The 20430-nt window shown below is 39.4% G+C and overlaps 1 protein-coding gene across 7 annotated transcripts in view; it reads right to left on the reverse strand.

The window, feature by feature from the left end:
- Positions 1 to 20430, reverse strand: part of SH3BP2 (SH3 domain binding protein 2) — a 36576-nt gene that overhangs the window by 4166 nt on the left and 11980 nt on the right. For 5 of the 7 annotated variants that reach the window (XM_064418851.1, XM_064418852.1, XM_064418853.1 and 2 more), the window contains 7 exons: positions 7163 to 7302; positions 6014 to 6116; positions 4259 to 4376; positions 3609 to 3679; positions 3161 to 3249; positions 1785 to 1850; positions 733 to 1231 (listed from right to left, as the gene is read on the reverse strand). In XM_064418851.1, the coding sequence (XP_064274921.1) occupies positions 733 to 1231; positions 1785 to 1850; positions 3161 to 3249; positions 3609 to 3679; positions 4259 to 4376; positions 6014 to 6116; positions 7163 to 7301 (1085 nt within the window). In that variant the 5' untranslated portion in view covers position 7302. Of the gene's footprint in view, positions 1 to 732; positions 1232 to 1784; positions 1851 to 3160; positions 3250 to 3608; positions 3680 to 4258; positions 4377 to 6013; positions 6117 to 7162; positions 7303 to 12757; positions 13096 to 20430 lie in introns of those variants that run through there. The other 2 variants (XM_064418850.1, XM_064418849.1) reach the window with 2 other exon arrangements.

Raw genomic sequence — 20430 nt, forward strand, 5'->3', positions numbered from 1 at the left:
ACCTTAAAAATCATCTTATTCCAACCCTCCTGCCATGGGCAGGGATACCTTCCACTAGAGCAGGTTGATTTGAGCTCCATCCAACATGGCCCTTCCAGGGATGGGGCATCCACAGTTTATGTGTCAATCTGTGCCAGTGCCTCACCACCCTCCCAGTAAATAATTTATTCCCAATATCTAATCTAAACCTACACCTCCCCTCTTTCAGTTTAAAGCCATTCCCCCTTGTCCTAGCACTCCATGCCCATGTCACAATTCCCTCTCCAGCTCTTTTGTAGCTCTTTTAGGTACTGGAAGGTGTTCTAAGGGTCTCCACAGAGTCTTCTCTTCTCCAGGCTGAACAATCCCAACTCTGTCAGCCTGTTCTCTCAGGAGAGGTGCTCCAGCCCTCAAATCAGCTCAGTGGCCTCCCTGGACCAGTTTCAACAGTCTTTCTTGTTTTGGGGGCCCCAGAGGTGGAGGCAGTAGTTGCAGATTAATTTAGATAATCACAGATTAATTTGAGTAAGGAGAGACCTCTAGAGATCATTTAATCCAAGCTCCTGCACAGAAGAGGTCGAACCAGATCAGCTGGATTCACTGCAGATTTTCAAATAACAGGCAAAAAAAGCACAACACAGAGAGGGATGGTGCAGGGAAGAGACACAGATGTTGGAATGAATCTGAGTATGTCTAAACTTGTTAATTAATAAGTGACTGAGAAACAATAGTGCACTGTGTTTTCATACTTACTGTAACTGGGGACATAAAGATTTCTCTGTTCTGGGCTTGGCTGCAGGGGGCTGGTGGCTTGGCACAGGTGGCTTTGGGAGCACTGGTGGCACAAACAGTCCAGGTTTACCAGGTTCCCTTGGCACTTTGGGCTCTGCTAGCTTTTCAGCAAGCTGTGACAACTTGGGTTTATTGCCTGGCAGAGGAGGAGGAGTCCGTGGGGAAAGGTTTAAACTTTTTAACTTCTCACAAGCTTCTGGAGGAGCAAGGGCTTGGGCTGGAGGCACAGGCTCGGGAGGCAGCGGGTGAGACTCTTTGCCACTTGCAGGCTTTTTGAACACAGGTAAAGGGGGCACAGGGGGTGGCTCTAGTTTGATTTCAGGTAAGCTCCTCTTAGGGGGTGGTGGAGGTACTGGTGCAGTTGGTTTGCCAGAGTAGGAATGTGCCCTTGCTTCTGAGTAGGGAGATTTCCTGACGTGAGGAACGGGTGGAGGTGGGTACGCAGGGGGCAGGACCATATCTGCAGAAAGAAAACCAGAAAAGGTGACACACTGAGGGGGAATACAGCATGTCATCAAAAGAGACTGCTCAAATCAATTTTCTGTGTGAGCTAAGATATTTCACTGGCATAGGGTCTGACAGTACTCAACATGCTGGACAAGCATTTACCGTTCAGCACAATTCTGAAAGTCATAGGTAATAAACTCCTGCTGTTTTTCTTCAGGCATGGCTTATGATGACTTAGCAAAGACTTTTCACTTTGTATCTGTTTTTTCCTTAAAAGCATTCCCGCTGCTCCAGACTGATGACCAGATACAGGTCATCCCAGGCAGGAGGCTCCAAGAAAACACACCCCTAAAGGCATGTAATGCTTTCTGTAAATGGTTACCACTGTTATTACAAACTCCTGACCCTAAATACCTCTCAAGATTAGATACCTCTGCATTACTTCAGTTATTTTTCCAGCTGGAATAGTAATGACCAATACAAAATAATAACCTGGCATTCCACATGAATATTGCCTTCACTGGGGGCCTTTCACTTTTGTGAGGGGAGTCAAAGAAATCACATACCATCTTTCACTATGTCAGAAGTATCTGGCTGCAAATAAGACTCATCCTCTTCCTCCTGGTCGTAATCTGCAGATAAAAATCAGTGTGTCAGACTCTGATAAATAGTCTTGGAACCTAGGAAACCTAAGAAAAAGTATCAAGTACTTAGGGCTCCTTAAAACAGATATTTTTCATCCACCTCTCTGCTATCTAGGTGTTTCCTAAAATTTTTATGTCAATTAAAAAAGACATCTCTTATAACAAAGGCAAATCAAGTACAATGCGTGTTAATTTTTTTTCAACTTACAAGTTAAAAAAATTATTTTTGATATAATTTTCTAGCGCTCCAGCCTTCCTCAGAGAAGTTCAAATCAGTTGCAGAGACACAACTACATGGATGCATTGACAAAAGCACTTGGGAAAAAAAAAGACAATCCAGACTTTAACCCTACCACAGAAAAACTTATGGTTTTGCAATATGGAAGATTAAACAAGCTTAGTGACCTACAAAACAATTTTAATTCTTTTGCCTTGCTCTGGCAACAACAACAACAAAAAAAGGCACCACAACAAACTGCTTAAGTGGTTTCAAGGCTGCCTTCAGCTGTAAATCAGAATAACCAAGCCACAAAAAAAAAAGTTACTTCTAGGCAGTAATTTCTCGTAATTGATTATAAGAGGAGCCTGAAGGACAATATGCAGATGAATGCCCTAAAAATAGGTAAGAATAGCTGATAAAAATCAGTTATTCTAATTTTCCTAATTTAAACTCCTGCCAGGCCTATTATCACCATTCATCTTGCATACAACCCTCCCTCCCATAAAATCAGAAGGACCAAACTACAACCCCACAAGAAATGCTGAGGAGTCTGTTCTGCTCTGCTTGCAGCAATGGAACCGGATTTCCTAACAAGACCCATTCCTGCAGAATAGCCAGGAATTTCCTTTCAGGAAATGAGAGGACTTGCTCCCATCAACACTGCCCTTAGAAATCTGAAAGGGCAGATGGGGAAAGGCCAAGAAAAAGATCCCTGCTGAACCTCAAGGCAAGATTTCTCATGTTGGTTTTCACAAACATATTTCTTGACTTGGAACTCAGTTGCTGAAATATGCTGTGAATGCCTACCTGACAGGATTTCTGTCTCACTCTGAATTAACCTCCTTAAAGGATCTGAAATTTAGTTTAGGATCTGAATTTTTTAGTTTCTTTGTACCAACAGTTAATGGCACAGAATACCTGTTGCTGATTTAAAACTACAATAGAGATAGACCTTGTAAAAAAACACCAGTTACAAACTGGATCAGTTTACTTAAACTATGGGAATAACTCCTGCAGAATTCAGAAGAAATAAATAAGCAACAAAGCAGCCTTATTTATCGGTGTCTGAATTTGTCACCTTCATTTTCTGTTGAATGGTGGGAATACTTGATGTCAATGGGACGTTCTACTGAGCCATAGAAACTGTCTGCATCAGAACCAGAGTCACTGCAAAAGACAAGACAGAGTTACTGCTGTTTAGCAGGACTGCAGCACTGGAAAGGAATGCTGGAAAAGCAGAAGCAATCTGTTCCTATTTCCCCATTAACAGTCAGATATGTTGATGCTGTCTTTTAAAAGATTTCATTTCTTTTACACAAAGCTGACATGGAAACTGCTCTTTGTTTAAAGATTTGGGTTTTTCTTCATATTCTTTAAAGTATGAATTGGGAAGAGATTTTCTTCTTGGGTCTTACTGTGCCTGTTCTTATTAAACAGGAAGTTGTAGGTGCAAAAAGCCTAAAACATTACTGTAAATAGGTAGTGCAAAAGGGATAAAAAAGCAAAAAAAGAATAAGGGTTTGTACCTAAATTCTGTTATTGTTTCTTTCTTCTCATGGTAGTGACCAATTTCCCTTCTCAAGGATAGCATCCAATTCTAAACAAAAATAAAAATACAACATTCAACACATCATATTAAAATCATTAAAAGCAGATGTATCTTGTCCTCTGTAAGATCAGAGTAACTGTGCAGGGAACATACATTGAAATATATTTATCCATGACTTTTTAACTGAAAAGACTCAGCAGTCAAATGTTTGACTATCTAAAATGCTGCAGCAACCTACTGAAATATTACATTTTCAGTTTGCAAATTTCAGGCTGTTATTCCTAAAGCCATATATATATATTCAGGGTATGTTTATGGGGGTGAGATTTCACTGAACAGTTTTCAGAATTTATCAAAGGCTTAACATATCATTACTTTTTCCTTGGTGAAAAACAACTATTGAATATTTATGAAATATGGAGAAAACCATGCCATCTAGTATGTCACAGCCATTCCCTAAATTAGAATTTGAATTCACATTAAGTTAATAGTTGAAACTTCAGACATGATTTTCAGAAGAGCCCAAAGAAGCAGGTATACAAATTTCAGCTGCATTTCCAATTCATTTCGATTTTAGGGAAGTCTTTTTGCTTCAAGGAAAATGCTATTGCAAAAGAAGAAAGTTACCTTTCTTTCATCTTCAGAAGAAGCTGAAAAAAACCACGTCCTGTGCTTCTTGCTTATGTGAACTAACTTGAAAGGAAACACATTGCTTGATGTTGTCTCCTCAGCTGCCCGCATAACCCTGAAACAGAACAACCAATACAGAAACACCTTCATCTATAGTCAATGCTGCTATGCCAGGCATAAAGACTGACAGAAAACAGTTTCACTGGCCACTTTTGCCTTTTGGAAAATATCCCCAAGCCCAGAAAATCACCACAGAAATCCCCATGTGTGCATTTGCAGTACTTCTCCATTATTGTGGTAGAAGGGACAGTGCAAAAGGAAGAGCACTTGTTAATCCACCAGCCAGACTTTTATAAGCAGCTGCTTTGACCTGTTCAAGAGTTAATGAATCACATTCATTCACAAGCATCACACACTCAGTGTGCTTGTGGCCCTTATTTCAAGAAGTCATTATTTCAGAAGAGAAATCAAAACACACTTCCCATGAAAATAAGGAAAAACTAATAATAAAAGCAAACAATTTTTACACGTTTCCCTTATAAACACTTTCTTGCACATTTTTAAAAATTATTTTAAAACAAGCATAACTTAACTGCTTTCTTTTTTCTGTGTGCAAGGAATTTCTTCATTTGGGGCTCCTGGGGGGGAAAAAAAAATCTAAAAACCCCTTATGCAACTACTCAATCTAGCAATGCTTTCCATTCAAATTCTTTGTCAATAATGTTTGTCTGTGCCTTTTACTAATCAGGACCTGGTCCCTATTCCAACCAAGGTCTCTACAAGGCTGCTAGAATGAAGATACAATAAAAGGAATGAGCAGTCTATAGCATTTACAAATTCCATGGTATTGTTCACATTCATGTGGAGAGCAGAAGCTGGTGTCATGACAAAATTACAGAGTGGGTTTCTTCTACAAATTAATGTTGAATTTTTAACTAGCTACCATGTTAACAAGTGCATTCCCTTAAAAATATGCCATTGTCATGCTCTGTTAGAAAAGCTCTCATAATTTAAGAAAAGGTAATTCCATGTTCCACAAGTCTAAGAACATTATACAGTACAAGATACACCATAAAATTGCAGTGGTTAGGATCAATACAATGATATTTCTCTACATTTCCTCTTTCTCATTAAACCTTTCTTAGCACCAATTTCAACTGCAATTCCCTAAAGTTAGGCTGGACTTGTATTAGTAGGCTTTGTACTTCTGCTGCATTCAGAGTCTGACAGCACTGGCTAACTTGAAAGCCACATACTTCTGTTTTCAACTTGTTCAGTAAATATTAAGATTAAAAATGTGTAGTGAAATGAGTCAGATACTTTGCACATGCATTCTCTCATTCAGCACTCTGTAGGTGATACAGTTTCAATGCTAACTACAGTTGCTGAACTAGTAACTCCATAAATTTTCTCTTCTGATTCCTTTCTGGTCACTATAGAACAAAGATGGTCTGTCTGAAAGAATCCACATTTATCTGCACATGCAGTCTGCATTAATCAGTAACAGGAGCAAGGCCATTGCAATTCAAACAGCTCTTCTGGTTAAATTAAAGAGAAAGAAGGCTGTCCACTCACCAAGCACAGGAAATGTCATATGTACAATTTGAAAGGAATACATTTCTTGCAATCTGAGATCAATGGTTAACCCAAACAACAGATGTAGCTGTGTTTAACTTCATTAGAAATGAAACCCACAGCCTCTAGCATTAAGTAAGAGGAGCTTGGGTGTTTAACAACTTCCTTGGCACTTACCTGTTGTAACCTTTCAAAGAAAATGCACCCTGGGGAGATGCAGATGTGCTGCTCTTAAAATAGTAAATACATCCCTCGTGGATAATCACAAATCTCAGTGGCCCTGAAAGGATAAGAAGTGATCAAAATATAAATCCAAGGGCAGAAGAACAACTAGAACCTCTTAGCATGTGTAGAATTGTTGTTAACATCTTAGTAATCATATGAATCACTGTAAATGAGCACAAACAAGTTAAGTGACAGTCAGTTGATGACCAGTCACACAGTGAAGCTGTCCATTTGCAGAGTTGCAGGACTAAGGGTAATATTTGATTCCCTCACTTGAGAGGCAGCTGATCTGAAAACTCCAAAAGAAGCCTCAGAGACTGCAGGCCTGACCCCACCTGTGCTCCTTTATTAGAGGAATAAGCAACAGCAGCAAGGCAGCCACAGGACACAAACACATATTTACATCCATCCCCAAACCATTATCTCCCTTCACTTCTTTCACCTCAAGTACATAATCCTGCCAATAAAATGATAGCCTGTTTTCTTTTTTTGAAAGAGGCCAAGACACCTTCCTTTATCAAAGGCAGTAATCTTTGTCCTTAACTATATAAGTACAGTTTCAGTATAAACAGGGATACCAAATGAACAGCATATAAATAAACCCAAAATATGAATGTTTCCCCATGCAAATAGACACTGATTTCAGAAGAAATTACTGTTATTAAATACAGACCAATGTTGGCAGTGAGAAAATTTCCATTTCACAACAGCAGTGGGAGATGGGAATATTTTTTCCAGTACAGAATAACCAACTGGAAAAAAAAAGCTGAGTACTAGTTTCTTTCAGAAAAGAGTATTCAAAATCAGTACATATCCTGGGAATCTGTTTGTCTTGAAAATCTTACTTGTGAAGGACTTGACAAGAGAACTAAATAAGCAAAATAAAATCAACCACAACACATATTATCTAAGATTTAAAGCTGCAAAACAATTAAAGGAAAATCTTTCAATATGAGTCTTTCATACATATATTCCAGTAAAATTGTATTCCAATACAAAGTGGAAAAACAGCTTCAACAGTCTGCTAACACAAAATCTGTTACTGGGCCCAGGGGCAAGCATTTAAAACATTTAATTCAGTTAATACCTCATTCAACTTACACTTCAGGATCTGCAGCTGGGTGCCTCCTTTTTTATGAAGATAGCCTGACTTGGTGACTCCTCCAGGCATTGTCAGAAGGTTTTGTGCTCCAATTGCCTTCATTGGGACTGGCCAGACCTGCTCCTGCGAGGCCATCATTCTGCAATTTAGAATAATTAAAAACAGTTTAAAACTCAAGATTTACTTTAGGAATGAGTACTGAGAAGCAAAGCTTGTTTCCTTAAACAAGCTTTCCAAACAAGTAATGTGGTTCAGCACTCAAGAATGTAACACAGACAGGGTGTTCAAAGATTCCAGGAACTTTGTAATGTATAAAAAAACGTGGTGCAAAAAGCCCCAATTTATTTTTATACAGCTCTCAAAAGTGATTGACAGTTGTTGAAACAAAGAAAAAGTGCTTAGTAAATGTTACTTAAGTATTTAAGTTTTAAAAATACTTCAGATAACACTGCAAGACTTAATCAGGCAGGTGACTGGAAATAAAATTGGTTTCTTCTCCCAAGTGCTACATGACCCAGTATATACAGAAAATGTTATTTTCTGTGCAACAAGGAATGAAGTCAAGGTTTAGTAACTGCAGCATCCAATACTACTTACTCCTGATATTTACATGTTTTATTCTTTAACTGAAAGGATTAGTATATAATCTCATACTGTATGTTACATGTGACAGCATCCTGTGCAAATGAAATTCCTCTCAGATTTCTGCAGGCCTCAATTTGATTTATAAATCAATTATTTATATAATGCTCCACCAAGCATCTCTGCAGTTAGCACTCTTACTGCTGTCATCTTAAACCAAACAGATTCGTTTCTGAGGTAGCAACTTATTCTGATATACCAATATGAGCCCTTTCTTTCTTCAACTGCTAACAGAACTAGGCAAAAAATCCTACTGTGTCATGGAGAAAAGAAATCACACATGGATAGAATGGGAATTTTGATCTAGACATAAAAGGACCTGTTACCATCAGGTGTAGGGCTAGAGACCTTTGCTGGTAAAAGACAAACAAATGAAGTTCCAGTTAATTAGTTTCTGATAAAGGAATGATGGTTTAGAACTGAAAAGCTTTCAGTGCAGAACTGAAATTTAATGGATCTTCTTCGTTTCTCCTTTTCCCAAAAGGGACAGTAAGGGAAGTAAATTGTGAGGCTCACACAGAATCCAAGAGCCTCAGCACAACACCCTATCCAAGCACTTGCCCCTCCAACCTGATGGCTTTTTCCATTCTGAAAAGAGTAAGGAAGTGTTTCAGATTTGTTGAGGTGCAACAGCAAAGTGTGTATCTAATGTATGGGTTAGGGAAAACAGAAATACAAGACAATGGATCTTGCATTTAGGATGAGTTTAGGATTTAGATCTAACTGTTTGCCATTTGGTGATGACGCATGTGTGGGAAAGGGTGGAAATTCCTAGCAATTTCTACCAGGAGAGTTTAAACTAAATTAAATTCTCTAGGCAGCATAAAAGACTTAATCACAAAAATTAGGTTTTGGTGTTATGAACCCAGTGTTATGAAGCAGATATAGCCAGAGAAGACAGGATCCAAGGCCCTAAAAAGGCTCCCATAGCAGACACGTCAACAGCCCATGGTATCCCAGTTTTCCTCCAGGACCTCCCTGCTCACCAAAAAGTAAGTTGTTTTTGTTCTACTCAGCTATATCCTTCCTTCTCCTGTTTCCTCCCTGATCTTATTAAATGACTGAGATCTTTCCAAGCTGAGTTATTTCCTCCTTCTCCTCCACAACGAAATTGCTAGCAACAGCAATGTGTCCAAAAAGGAGCTACTCATGTATTTTAAGCTTTTAAGAATAAAAATGAAAAAATAGCAGCAGAAGGTAACATCCCCCCTGCCCCCCAAAATCCTTCACATTATTTCTCCACATCTTGCAGAAAAGTTGAAGTGAGGGAAATGGAGAGTGTTACCCAGCTGGCTGCTGACACCAAACCACATCAATACTGCTAAGAGTGATTCCCTTGAAATAAGGATTGCAAAGGCAAGTCCTGGGCTTATTCTTTTAAGAATACACATATCAGTGTTTAACCATTAGAAATTAAGTTACTTCTGATCTGTTTCTAGTTATGTTCAGAAAATAGACTAAGTAAAAATGAAACCTTTTTATTCAGATGAATATATTCTGATGCTACTTTTCCAATGCTAGTCTCAATGCCATCCAAGAGTTTCATGTTCATCTTAGGTCTTCCAATCCTCTGTACCTTTATTACAAAGAACAAAAGAAAGGACTGAAGCACCCAGTGCATGGTGTGAAACTGTTTCAGTGCTCTGTATATAGGCTGAAAACCTATCAGAAGAGGCAGAGTTTAATGTCTCTGAGAAGTTGTCCAAAACAACCAGTAAGCTGAAATTCCTAGGAAGCCAAAGTCAAACACTGGCAATAAGTATATGGTACCCTAGATAAATACAGAAAGCAGAAATATTTGTCCCAGTCATGTTTGCCTTCTATAGGGGAGTGCAGCAGTCAGACTACTCACTAAAGCATGTCTGGATGGGCATTATCTCCTCTGCCTGAAAAGCCAGATCTTAAGGCAGACAGGAAAGAAAAGAAAAACTATGGAAGCAGAGGGGAAAAAAAATCCATTTCTACAGTGTGCCGACTACGGGATTTACCTGGCAGAATAGGACAGCTGAGTATCAGCTTCTGCTTCCCCTTTTCACAATAATTTCTTATTTTGGGCTACTTACTATAAAACAGTCCTGAAAATGGAGACCAAAACATGGAACTTCCCCAGGCCAGCTAAGTGAATAAAAGAAGTGAGTAAAAGGAGACACAGCTGAAATCCATGCCACCAGCACAGATTACATGAACTGAAGAGCCCACCTAATGCACCAGGCTTTCCAACAGATTAAGAGGCAGCTAAGCCCATTATCTGGATTTCAGTGAGGCTTATAACACTCCCCATAATATCTGTACACTCTTCAAGCACTTTCATTTGCAGGCACATAGCAGATACTTAGGGAAGACTTCAGTATTCTGAGATGAAATCTTTCAGTGGTGCTGCTAAAATACATTTTAAGTACTTTGACTCTAGACCCAGTCAGATTTTTCTTCTTTTCTTGTCTGCAGAAAACAGCTCTGTAAGGACAGATGTTGCTATTTTGCATCATACTGCTGGATGAAAGCTGTCAACACAAATCTAACTTCAGAATCTTTATTGTAGGGGAGGGAGAGAAGGAAAAAAATGGAAGCTCAAAGATTTCTGTGGTCTTAGCATCTATAGTATGGTTGCCTTTAGCTCACTGAATGGTTCCTTCAACTCTCAATATTGCTGTTGTATCTTCTTTAACAGATTACATCAAGAACAGATGGATGTTGCATTACCAGGTAGGTGCCATAGCAGTCACTGAAGTCACTGTTAACTCTGGCATTACTGAGAACAGAGGGACATTTCCCAGTTGTTTCTTATGCAGTTACATTCTTACCCTATGAGCCAAAGCCCCAGTACAGATTTTCACCTCTGGTGCATCAGAGAGTCTCTTCCACAGGGCTGACAACCAAATTAACAGAAGGAGCTTTGGCTGCACTGAGTGAGCCCTTTCTGACCCTTTCCTCTCTCACAAACAGAAGGCAACATCCCATGCATTGCTTGGTGAAAGCTTCTAGTAATAGCTACACACTTTATTCCTCTTCCCACTCACCAAGGAACTAGATGAATATTTTTTAATCAGTTTTTCCACCAAGTCCCAATCCCACTGCATGTGGCTATTGAATTAATCTTCTCCCCCGCTGAATGGAACCCTCTGAAGAAGAAGAGGATGGCAGCAGTCAGGGAAAGGTCTTGCATCACTTTGATTCTCAGGTGATCCCTGTGACAATTCTATGCCTGTGAGGGAGATGAAAGGTGTACACTCCCTGCAGTGTAGCAGGAGAAACAGTAGAACAGCAGTTTCTAGGATGTGCTTCATCATTCAGGAGTGCTTTTGGAAGGACAGAACGGTGCAATCAGCACTCTGGAGCACTAAACAGAACTTACATAATCACTATTGTAACTGCTTCTTATACACAAACTGGTCCACCAGACTGAAAACCAAACCAATTTGGACTGTATTGCTAATGTATCAATAAAGTCAGCCCAAGTCTATCACATCAGTACACTTTCCTCAAACACTATCACAATGAGTCACTTTTTATTTCAAAGTACTCTGAAAGTTAAACAGCATGAAAACAAAGTGAATTCACACACTTCATCTTGTAACCAGGACAGGGCCAGTCAGATACAGAAGTATTTTCTGAATCACAGTACTGCTACCAAGCTCAAACTCTGAAGGGATGGCAGACTTCTGTTAATGTGTAGCAAGTAAATGTACACATCTGTGAAGCAATTTTCATCTCTCTCTCCTTCAGTGGATAGAGAACAGCTAGATTGAAGGCTAGGGCATAACTTTACAGGCTGAAAGTCCCTCCATTAGTAAAAGTAAAATTCTGCCAGGTTAAAAATCTGGATTACATTGTAGAAGAACACTTACCCCTCTTGGCCCTAAGAGCTATTGGCGTTCAGCCCAATTAGAGCAAATACAAGTTGATTCAATTAAGCATTGCATCCTGGAAGAGTCCTCAGTTCTTGCTTAATTTCAGCAGAATATATGGCAGATGTGATCATCTCCACATCTTGCAGTATATAGGCAAAAAAAAAAAATATTGCCCTCTTCTCTGAGACTACAGCTGCCAATAGTTGTTTTAAAAGTTCTCACTTGTTATAATAATATTTATGACCTGACCCTGTTTGGTCATGCTGGAAAGAACAAAAAACCAGCTTCCAAAACTGCAGTACAAAGAGTAAACCTGATCTGAATTTGTAACAATGCTCCCTATGCCAATTACATCTGAGAACTTTTACAACTGTAGTCTCATAAACTCTAGTCCTTAAATTTTATGTGAAAGTAAAACCCAGCTAAGCCAGATGCTCGTTTACTTCTGAATAATAACTTACAGAAATGAATGTATTCTTCAAATCATGCAGAGGGAGACTGAGGTATCAGGCTTTACCAAAAATGAGGCAGCATTACACACTGCAGAACAGGAAAAGTTTATCCTATATGCTCTCAGCAATTCTGAGTTAGAATGATTTTTCTGATTCAACCATCTAAACATTTACCATCTCTTCTTAAAACTGCTTTTTGCAGAATTATCAGGTCTCTTGTCTATTTATTAACCATTCTCCAGTACTTCTGAAATACTTCTCCATATCTCTCCTACTTTTTTTGGTTACACATTCCATTTCTTAATACCTCTAAGCTCCTTTCACAATACTCTCTCAGAAAGATTAATAGCACAGTACAAACACTGAAGTAAAAAAAGTCTTACAAGACAAAGGGAACAGAGAAATAAGCCCAACTGAGATTCACTATATAACTAAATTTACTGTCTTTAACTTGCTGCAACTTGCTTTTCTTTTCTGACAAGTTTTCGACCAACACCCAACTCATCTCTTCCCACTCCAATTCTTTATCATTTAATTTTCTGCACGAGTTAAAAGTATTTTAGCTCAGATACCATATTCTGCTCTTAGTTGCAGTCTGTCTCGACCCGAAGGAGAAAGGATGACAGAAACACAAGCCCCAAAAAGCACCAACCTGGTGACCTTGTCCGATCGACACATGGTTTTCCTGCAGGCAGCTTCACCGAACGATTGTTTCCTTTGCGATGACAGAGCCATTAACAACTTGTGACCCCTCTCAGGCATGGCAGGAACATCCCTGCACTTCTCCCACCTTTGGGTACTCCCAGGTACTACAGCCACAGCTGTAGCTGCCGCCTGCTCAACACACAAAAGCACAAGAAGCCCTGCCCCAGCTGGCTGTGCATCTGCGCTGCGGCCGAGTGACGCCGAGGCAATGACTTGTTTCCTTTGCCGCTTCCTGTTTCCCCGCGCCCCGTGGGCAGCGCTCTCTGGGTCAGATTTCCCAGCTTCCCAGGGAGGCTGGGAATCAATTCCCGCACAGCTCCAACGCCTGGCAGACACCGAGCTAGAAAGCAGAGGGGGTTTTTCCAGCGCTCGCTTGCTTCCTGCTCACCTTTCAATCAACCACTTTCCCACGGGAGAAAAAGAAAGTCCTTTTTTCTCTCAGCGTGCTGCAGCTGCCACACTGGCGAGACCCGGCTCAGAAGCGCTGCCTGAGCCCCTGGAGAGCCTGTGCCTCAGGAACTTGCACTGCACCGCAGAACTGTAAGTATTTCATCTGTTTTCTCCCCCACAGCTGGAGCTTCTCCTTCCCTCTTCAACCCAAGACAACCAAAATAGCCATCCTGAAAAATTCTGCAGCATAGACATGCTTTGGAGCAAGTCTTGCCTGTACGGTTGATGCTACACAAACCACAAAAGACAATAAAATTCAAATTCAAGAGGCTGACAGTGCACAATTGCTCACAAGTATCACCAACTGATAATGAATGAATAAATGTCATTGTTTTACACTTATTATCATCCAGACTTCTTAAAAGGATTCAAGTGTTTCACCGACTTGTCTAGATTTAAACAACATTCCAGGCTCAGTGTTTGAACAAGACAAAACCAACTAGCAAATTTCAGAATGATGGACAAAACATATACAAGTGTGTCAAGCAAAGCTTACTTCACGTATTTTTGAGGAAACAGACAATGAATCTGTACCCCAAAATAGAAGGAAGAAGTCTCCATACAACATCTCTTTTTGTAAATGACGCAACAGTCAAAGCACGAAAGAAAGTAATATTTCAGATATTGCTCATGGCTGTAGGGGCCAGAAAAACAGCTCTCTCACCACAGGGCACCGTTTGCAGGCTCTGTGGGAAGGGAAACTGAACCATAAATCCACACACCTGTTGTTAGCCAAAAGGATGCACATATCAGAACAAGATCCCAGTGCTCTTCATAAGGATCAATACCCAGATGTCTCAGGGGCTTGACAGATTTTTCACTCATAAAATAATTACAGAGGACTAAGCTCAGTGGCTTGTGAATTAAATTCACGTGCTTTATTTGTTACAGTATCAGTTACCCACTTAAGGCACACATTTAAGGCTCTAAATCTGTCTTTCCTTCCCACGTTCTCTGTTATCTAAGCATACTCTGCCAAGTCTGCATTAGCATCTTTGCAAGCTGTTTCTCCAACTTAGCAGAAAAAATAGATTTAGAATGACAGCACTTGAGTATATGCAACACTGGAAAAAACCCTTCAGTTCCTCTTTCCCTTTTCTGATGTGACACACCTAACTCCTGGTTTTCCCCTCCAAAATCCACTTCTAGTGGCACGCTCTTTGGCCCCAACAGTCCCATTAAACCATGCCTGCTTCATCCAACACATGTTCCTGAGGTACTGCTTTTCCCCTCTAACCTTTCTCATGCTGTGCTCCCTCTTTCTTCATTTTAGTACTCAGAAACGCGGCAGAACTTTTCATTTCAAGTTCCAAGATCCCATTTCAACTTCTCTGGTGATTTCCAACACTATCAAGACTGTCCCAGAGTCAGAACAGAAGACACTTCACACACACACACACAAAAAAGCAGGTGTTCCACCAAGAAACAACCAGAGTTTAGATGTTTCACAGTTTTGGGAGACTGAAAATTCTTAACCATTAACCAGAAGGATTATATTTCAAAATTGCAAACAGGGAATCTGTAAAGAGGTGAAAACTTTATGGATTTGATTGACATGTCTGCCAGGAAAGTGAAAGAGCATTAAATATATCCCCTTTCACAAAGCAAAATTCTATTATGCTTGGACCGTTGGTATAAGGTTTTCAGATTAATCTCCATTTGTTCCCACGAATTCAGTGGTGAGAAGCAGCCTTGCACCAAGCTAGCCTAGGGAGAATTTCACTCCAAAAGAGATACTCCATTTTATTTAACATTATAAGGTATCACTCAGCCTTAAAAGGAAGAACCAAAGCATCTGAAACCCACATTGGATTTCACTCCAGCAGGGCTGCTGAGGAAGTCAGCCAGTCCTCCCTGCCTTTGTCAGGAGCTGCTGGCAGGGCAAAGCAACCCTACTAATCATTAATTAATGGGATGGGAGGGCACAAACACATCTGGCAGACCGCTGTCCTTGCTGGTACAAACTCACTTGTCTCACCACAGGGCTGAGCTCTGTCTGCAGCAGGAGCACTTCCTCTTGCTGACAAATTTACAGGAAACTGCAAGAAGGGACTGCAAATAAAAGCAGCACAAGAGCACAGCAACAGGCAAGGCAGAAAAAATCAACAAGGCACAAAAAAATTAAAACAGCATGAAAAACACTTTCTGTCAGCTGCAGCAAGTCAGCTCAGTAGTTAAGTTCCACTCAGAACAATGTGAGGTTTCATACATTATATATTTCCACAGAACTCCATAGTATAATAAGGCATTAAGAAAGTAAGGAATTAACAGAACTTGTCCTAAGTTTGAGTCAGGAGTAGACTACTAGAAATTTTATTATTTTATTAATTCTACCAAACTAGTTTAGTCTCAAGGTTCTAGATGGCAGACATTGATGGAAACACAGCCATTATATTGAGAGATAATGTATATGTCAGCTGCCTGCTTCACAACTGCAGATTGTAAAAGAGCAAGTGTAAATTACTCGCCTGAATCCTTCATCTATTTAAGTAAGGCAATCTTGTGAAAATACAAATAACCATCCATCAGAATTACTTCTGCTGGGTGAACTGCATTATTATCTTTACAAAAAAACCCCCACATAAATCAGCAACAAGGAGAAGGAATGAGGCCACAACTTCCAAAAATCCTCTTTCAATGCCAAAAGAACTCTTATACTTTAAATTTCAACCATCAGCTTACTTCAGAAGAAATTAAGAAGCCCTGATAATATTTTTACTAATTTGTTACATGTACTTAAAATAGGTAACTGAAGTTATATATTATATATACTTGATAATATATATATATATAAATCAAAACCCAATAAACACTTAAAGTCAGAAAGCTTCCAAGTTTCTGCTTATACCCTAGTGGCTCTTATGTTCCAAACATCTATAGACATATTGTTGGCTTGGAACTTCAAAAAAAAGCCAGTCAGCACTGGTCTGTACTAAATAAGCCATATCTCAGAGAATGACCATATCAATTTTAAAACAAAGTTGTAACTTTTGTGATTGTTTCATCAAACAGTTTGGCACACATCCCAGAAGACCATAGCATGATTTTGATTTTGGGATACAGTTAATGTATCATACATTGCTCAAATGTCCATAAATCAAAGTACAGCCAGAAAATACTTGCAGTTTATGCATAGCTTCTAAAAAAGCAAATTAGATTGAGCAGCTGGAAGACAAGAACCATCTGCAAACCGTGAATATAAGAACATAATTATTTAGCATTCACTTACACCAGCCAGCCTTGAAAAAATAATGCAAGACTTTATACTAATATATTGTTGGGCTCCTCACTCCCAGAAATACAGTGAGGGGCTGGAGCATGTCCAGAGAAGGGCAATGGAGCTGGGGAAGGGCCTGGAGCACCAGTCCTGTGAGGAGCAGCTGGGGGTGTCTGGAGAAAGGAGGCTCAGGGAGACCTCACTGCCTCCATGCCCTCCCAGGAGGTTGTAGCCAGCTGAGGGCCGGTCTCTTCTCCCAGGTACCAAGGAACAGGATGGGAGGAAACAGCCCCAGGTTGTGCCAGGGGGGATTTAGGTTGGATATTTGGAAAAGAATTCTTCACAAAAAGGGTTGTCAAGCATTGGAATGGGCTGCCCAGAGAAGTGGTGGAGTCACCATCCCTGGAGGTGTTTCAGGAATGTGGATGTGGCACTTGGGGACATGGCTGAGTGGTGAACAGGTTGAAAGTTAAGACTCAATGATCTTAGTGGTCTTCTCCACCCTAAATGGTTCTATGAAATAAGGATTAAGATCAGTACATCTGCTTCAGCATAATTTTCAATGTTGGCAATTTAGTTTTGTGTAGCTTTTCCAGGTTTGACATATTCCTGCTGAATCCAAAGGCCCCTCAAAACCCCAGGGAGTTAACTGGGTCAAGTCTGTGCCAGTCAGATCACAGCAGTAACATTTGGAATAAACAACACTTAAAGTAGAAGGCAAGTCCTGAAGATAATTTGCTGCCTTTTGTTTCTTTTTTTTAATATAAATTCAGATACATTACCAACACTCCATTTCCATTTACTATTGAAAATAGATGAACACATTCTTTGTTCATTTTAACTGTTATTTATATACAAGGTCCTCATACAAAAGACTGTAAATGTCATTATGGCTGGGATTAACTGCTCTTTCATCAGTGCTTGTAGAACAATTTAAAATAGAACATAGGTTAAAAAAATATGTAACTAGCAGAAGTACAAACGTGATTGACAAGATCCTATTCCTGAAGACAGCTGCAAAGGGAGTTTCCCCAAAGACACACAGATACTGAAAGTGGGAGTTTCCATAAGAGATTTATTTCCTTGGCAGAAATTTTCATTTCCAACCATTTTACTTCTAGGCTGGTTTGTGATTAACTGCACACAATTCTATCACTAAGGTACTCAAAACTGATAAATTAGGAAGCACTGTTGAATGATAAAATAATTTCTGCCTATATGTCAAAACAGTTTTAAGCATTTTAGCTGGTGGACCACTGAACTTTAGTAATAGCAACATCTAACTAAAAGCTTTTAGAAATGTATAGGAAAGGGTCAAATATTTATTAGTGATTTTAAAGCATATCTGACAGGTACATTTAACCAGAAGATATCTTGCCATATGAAGTTAAGTCTGTTAGGAAAGTTAGGAAATATTTTTTCTGCTCCGTTAGAATTTTACTTCTATTGATTTAAAGTACATCAAGTGTCCAAAGGGGAAAAAAAGAAGAAAAGAGATTTAATTTTTTCTGATACTAAGGCACTTTGGCAAGATATACAACATCCATGAGTTCATTGTATATTGTGCTTGTACAAGACTAATGTAACTGAGATCCAAGACTACTACAGCTAAAGAGAGTATTGTTGATGCAAATCAACAACAAACTTACTGAACAAAGCAATTTTAAAACATTGCTGCAGATGGATATTAAAACAAACAAAAGCATATAAAGCTTATAATGTCCTTTTGAGTGTCTATCAACAAAAAACGCAGTGAGTAAATTCACAAACCCACTGACCCCAATAACAAGCTACTAATTGAACCCTAAACAAATGCAGCCAGCCCTGGTTTAGAGGAAGCATTTGATCATATAATCTGTGAGTCCTTCAAGCCTGTGTTTCCCTCTCCTGGTGGCTGCAGGAACCTTATAGTTAAGCAAATATACCTCTTCAAGCAAATAGCTGCAGCCAGCACTAAAGAGGAAGCTCAACTTCTGCTAGACCCTGAAAAAACAAAACAAACCAAAACAAAGATTTTCTATTTTTGTTTTGCTTGTACAGAGACTTCAGATGCAATTTATAAAGACACAGTGTAACTGCAAAGACTCACTCTGTACCACACTGCAGTAGGTGGTGCTGGGTTTTAAACAATTATGCAGTGAAGCATCTCACAGTATGCTGTTCTCAGACTTGGAAACTCTGACAGAATGAACCAGAATATCCAAATCAGCTAATAACCATGCAAGTGTGATTTATAGAATTAGAAGGTCCAGCTGGGTTGTATTTCTAATGGACTGTCCCCACCTCCAGCAGCTTTGAGGTTCCTTGTGCTCAAAGCCTCATGCAGGTAAGTAGGTGCACCAGAAACCTGGATTCTTTGTTTTAAATCCCAGTATGGACTTCTCCAAAGGATGTGGTAAAACATCTTACCACCTACACAAAACCCTGGCTCAAAGGACTGAAACAGGTAAGGGCATGGTGTACAATAACCAGAATTTAAGGCTACTGTGTATTTTGTCACTTAGGTAAATATTACCTTTGGGTTTTGGTGGGTTTTTGCTTTGTTTTCTTTTTTTTTTAACAAGCACCAGAAAGAAGAAACACTGTAAGCTCATGCTTATTTTCTGCAAAAGATGAATTAAATTATAAACACTACATCATGTGTAGTTGGGATTTTAAGTGAAGATTTTAAAATTAAAACAAATGTACACTGCAAAGCTGCTCCAGAAAGACAGCAGTAAAGAGACAGTTTTAACCTGGAGGACATGAGAGGGAAGAGCAAACTCATATCACATAAAATAACCATAAAAATATGTAATATCATCCAGTGGGCTTCTTTTACAAGACAATTTGGACAATGGCCTTTGCTATTTTTCTATTTCTTTATGGAAATCACTACTTCCTTCAGAAGGATGACTAAAAAGAAAGAAATTCCTTCCCCCCCAAAGCTTGTTTAAATGAACTCCAACAACAAGGATTAGCCTGACACTGACCCAAGTCTCCAGAGCTGTAGAACTGCATTCAAAAGTGAGCTCACACAGGGCTATTTTCAAGCACAGAAGAGATCCATATCAATACTTCATAAGACATGAACAACAAGAATCATATTTTACACCACAAACCAGTTTTGCCTAATCAAACATATTACTGCCATGGTGCCAGAAGTTTGCAGCAAGGCTTCTAAATAGGTACAAGCCCCCTGCATAATATTATGAAAATAACAAACCCCTGACAGTAAGACAGGCCAAAGGCAAGGATCTAAAACCCAAATTCTAGATTCTCATTTCCATCCGACCTTGATGTCATGTAGCTCTTCTCAAATCAGCTCCCTTCCCAACCTGCCCTGTATGTCCAGACACAAGCCTTATGAAGGTGTTTATAAGACTGTAACTTCTTCATTCTGGAGAAAGGACTTCAGAACACTGCCTATAATGGGAATGGATGCAATGTACTGCGCATGTGAATCACAACCTTTCCTAGATTGGTAGTCATTAATATTTCAGAGAAGGAAAACAAAGAGAAAAAAAAAAATAAAGCACTGTAACACATCTCACAATCTCACAGAGTGACTGAAAAACTGGAAATACAGAAATCCATCTCAGATTCCAGGACCTCAGTCTCTGGCACTTCAAAATTTCTCCAATAAGCCCCTGAGGTGCAAATTCTTAGGCTAGGAGAATATTCTATATCTGTGCCAAGTTCTTACACTTATCTGCAAGCTCTCCTTGGATCTGACTCTATACAGCTATTCCTATTGTCCAATTAAGTGAGCTAAAAAAGAGTTTGTAAATGGGAACACTCATTTTAAAAGATACTTCCATTTCCTTCCCATCAACACTTTTAAAAATTATTACAGATTACTACAGACAAAGTTTGAATCTAGCATGAGCCTCAAATATTTTACATCCACTCTAGTTAGAATATTCCCTCTACTTTTTTAATTTGAAGATGCTTCTGGGCATCACATTAACCTA

Source organism: Passer domesticus, chromosome 4 (genome assembly GCF_036417665.1).
Source record: "Passer domesticus isolate bPasDom1 chromosome 4, bPasDom1.hap1, whole genome shotgun sequence".
In the NCBI taxonomy this organism is placed as follows: domain Eukaryota; kingdom Metazoa; phylum Chordata; class Aves; order Passeriformes; family Passeridae; genus Passer; species Passer domesticus.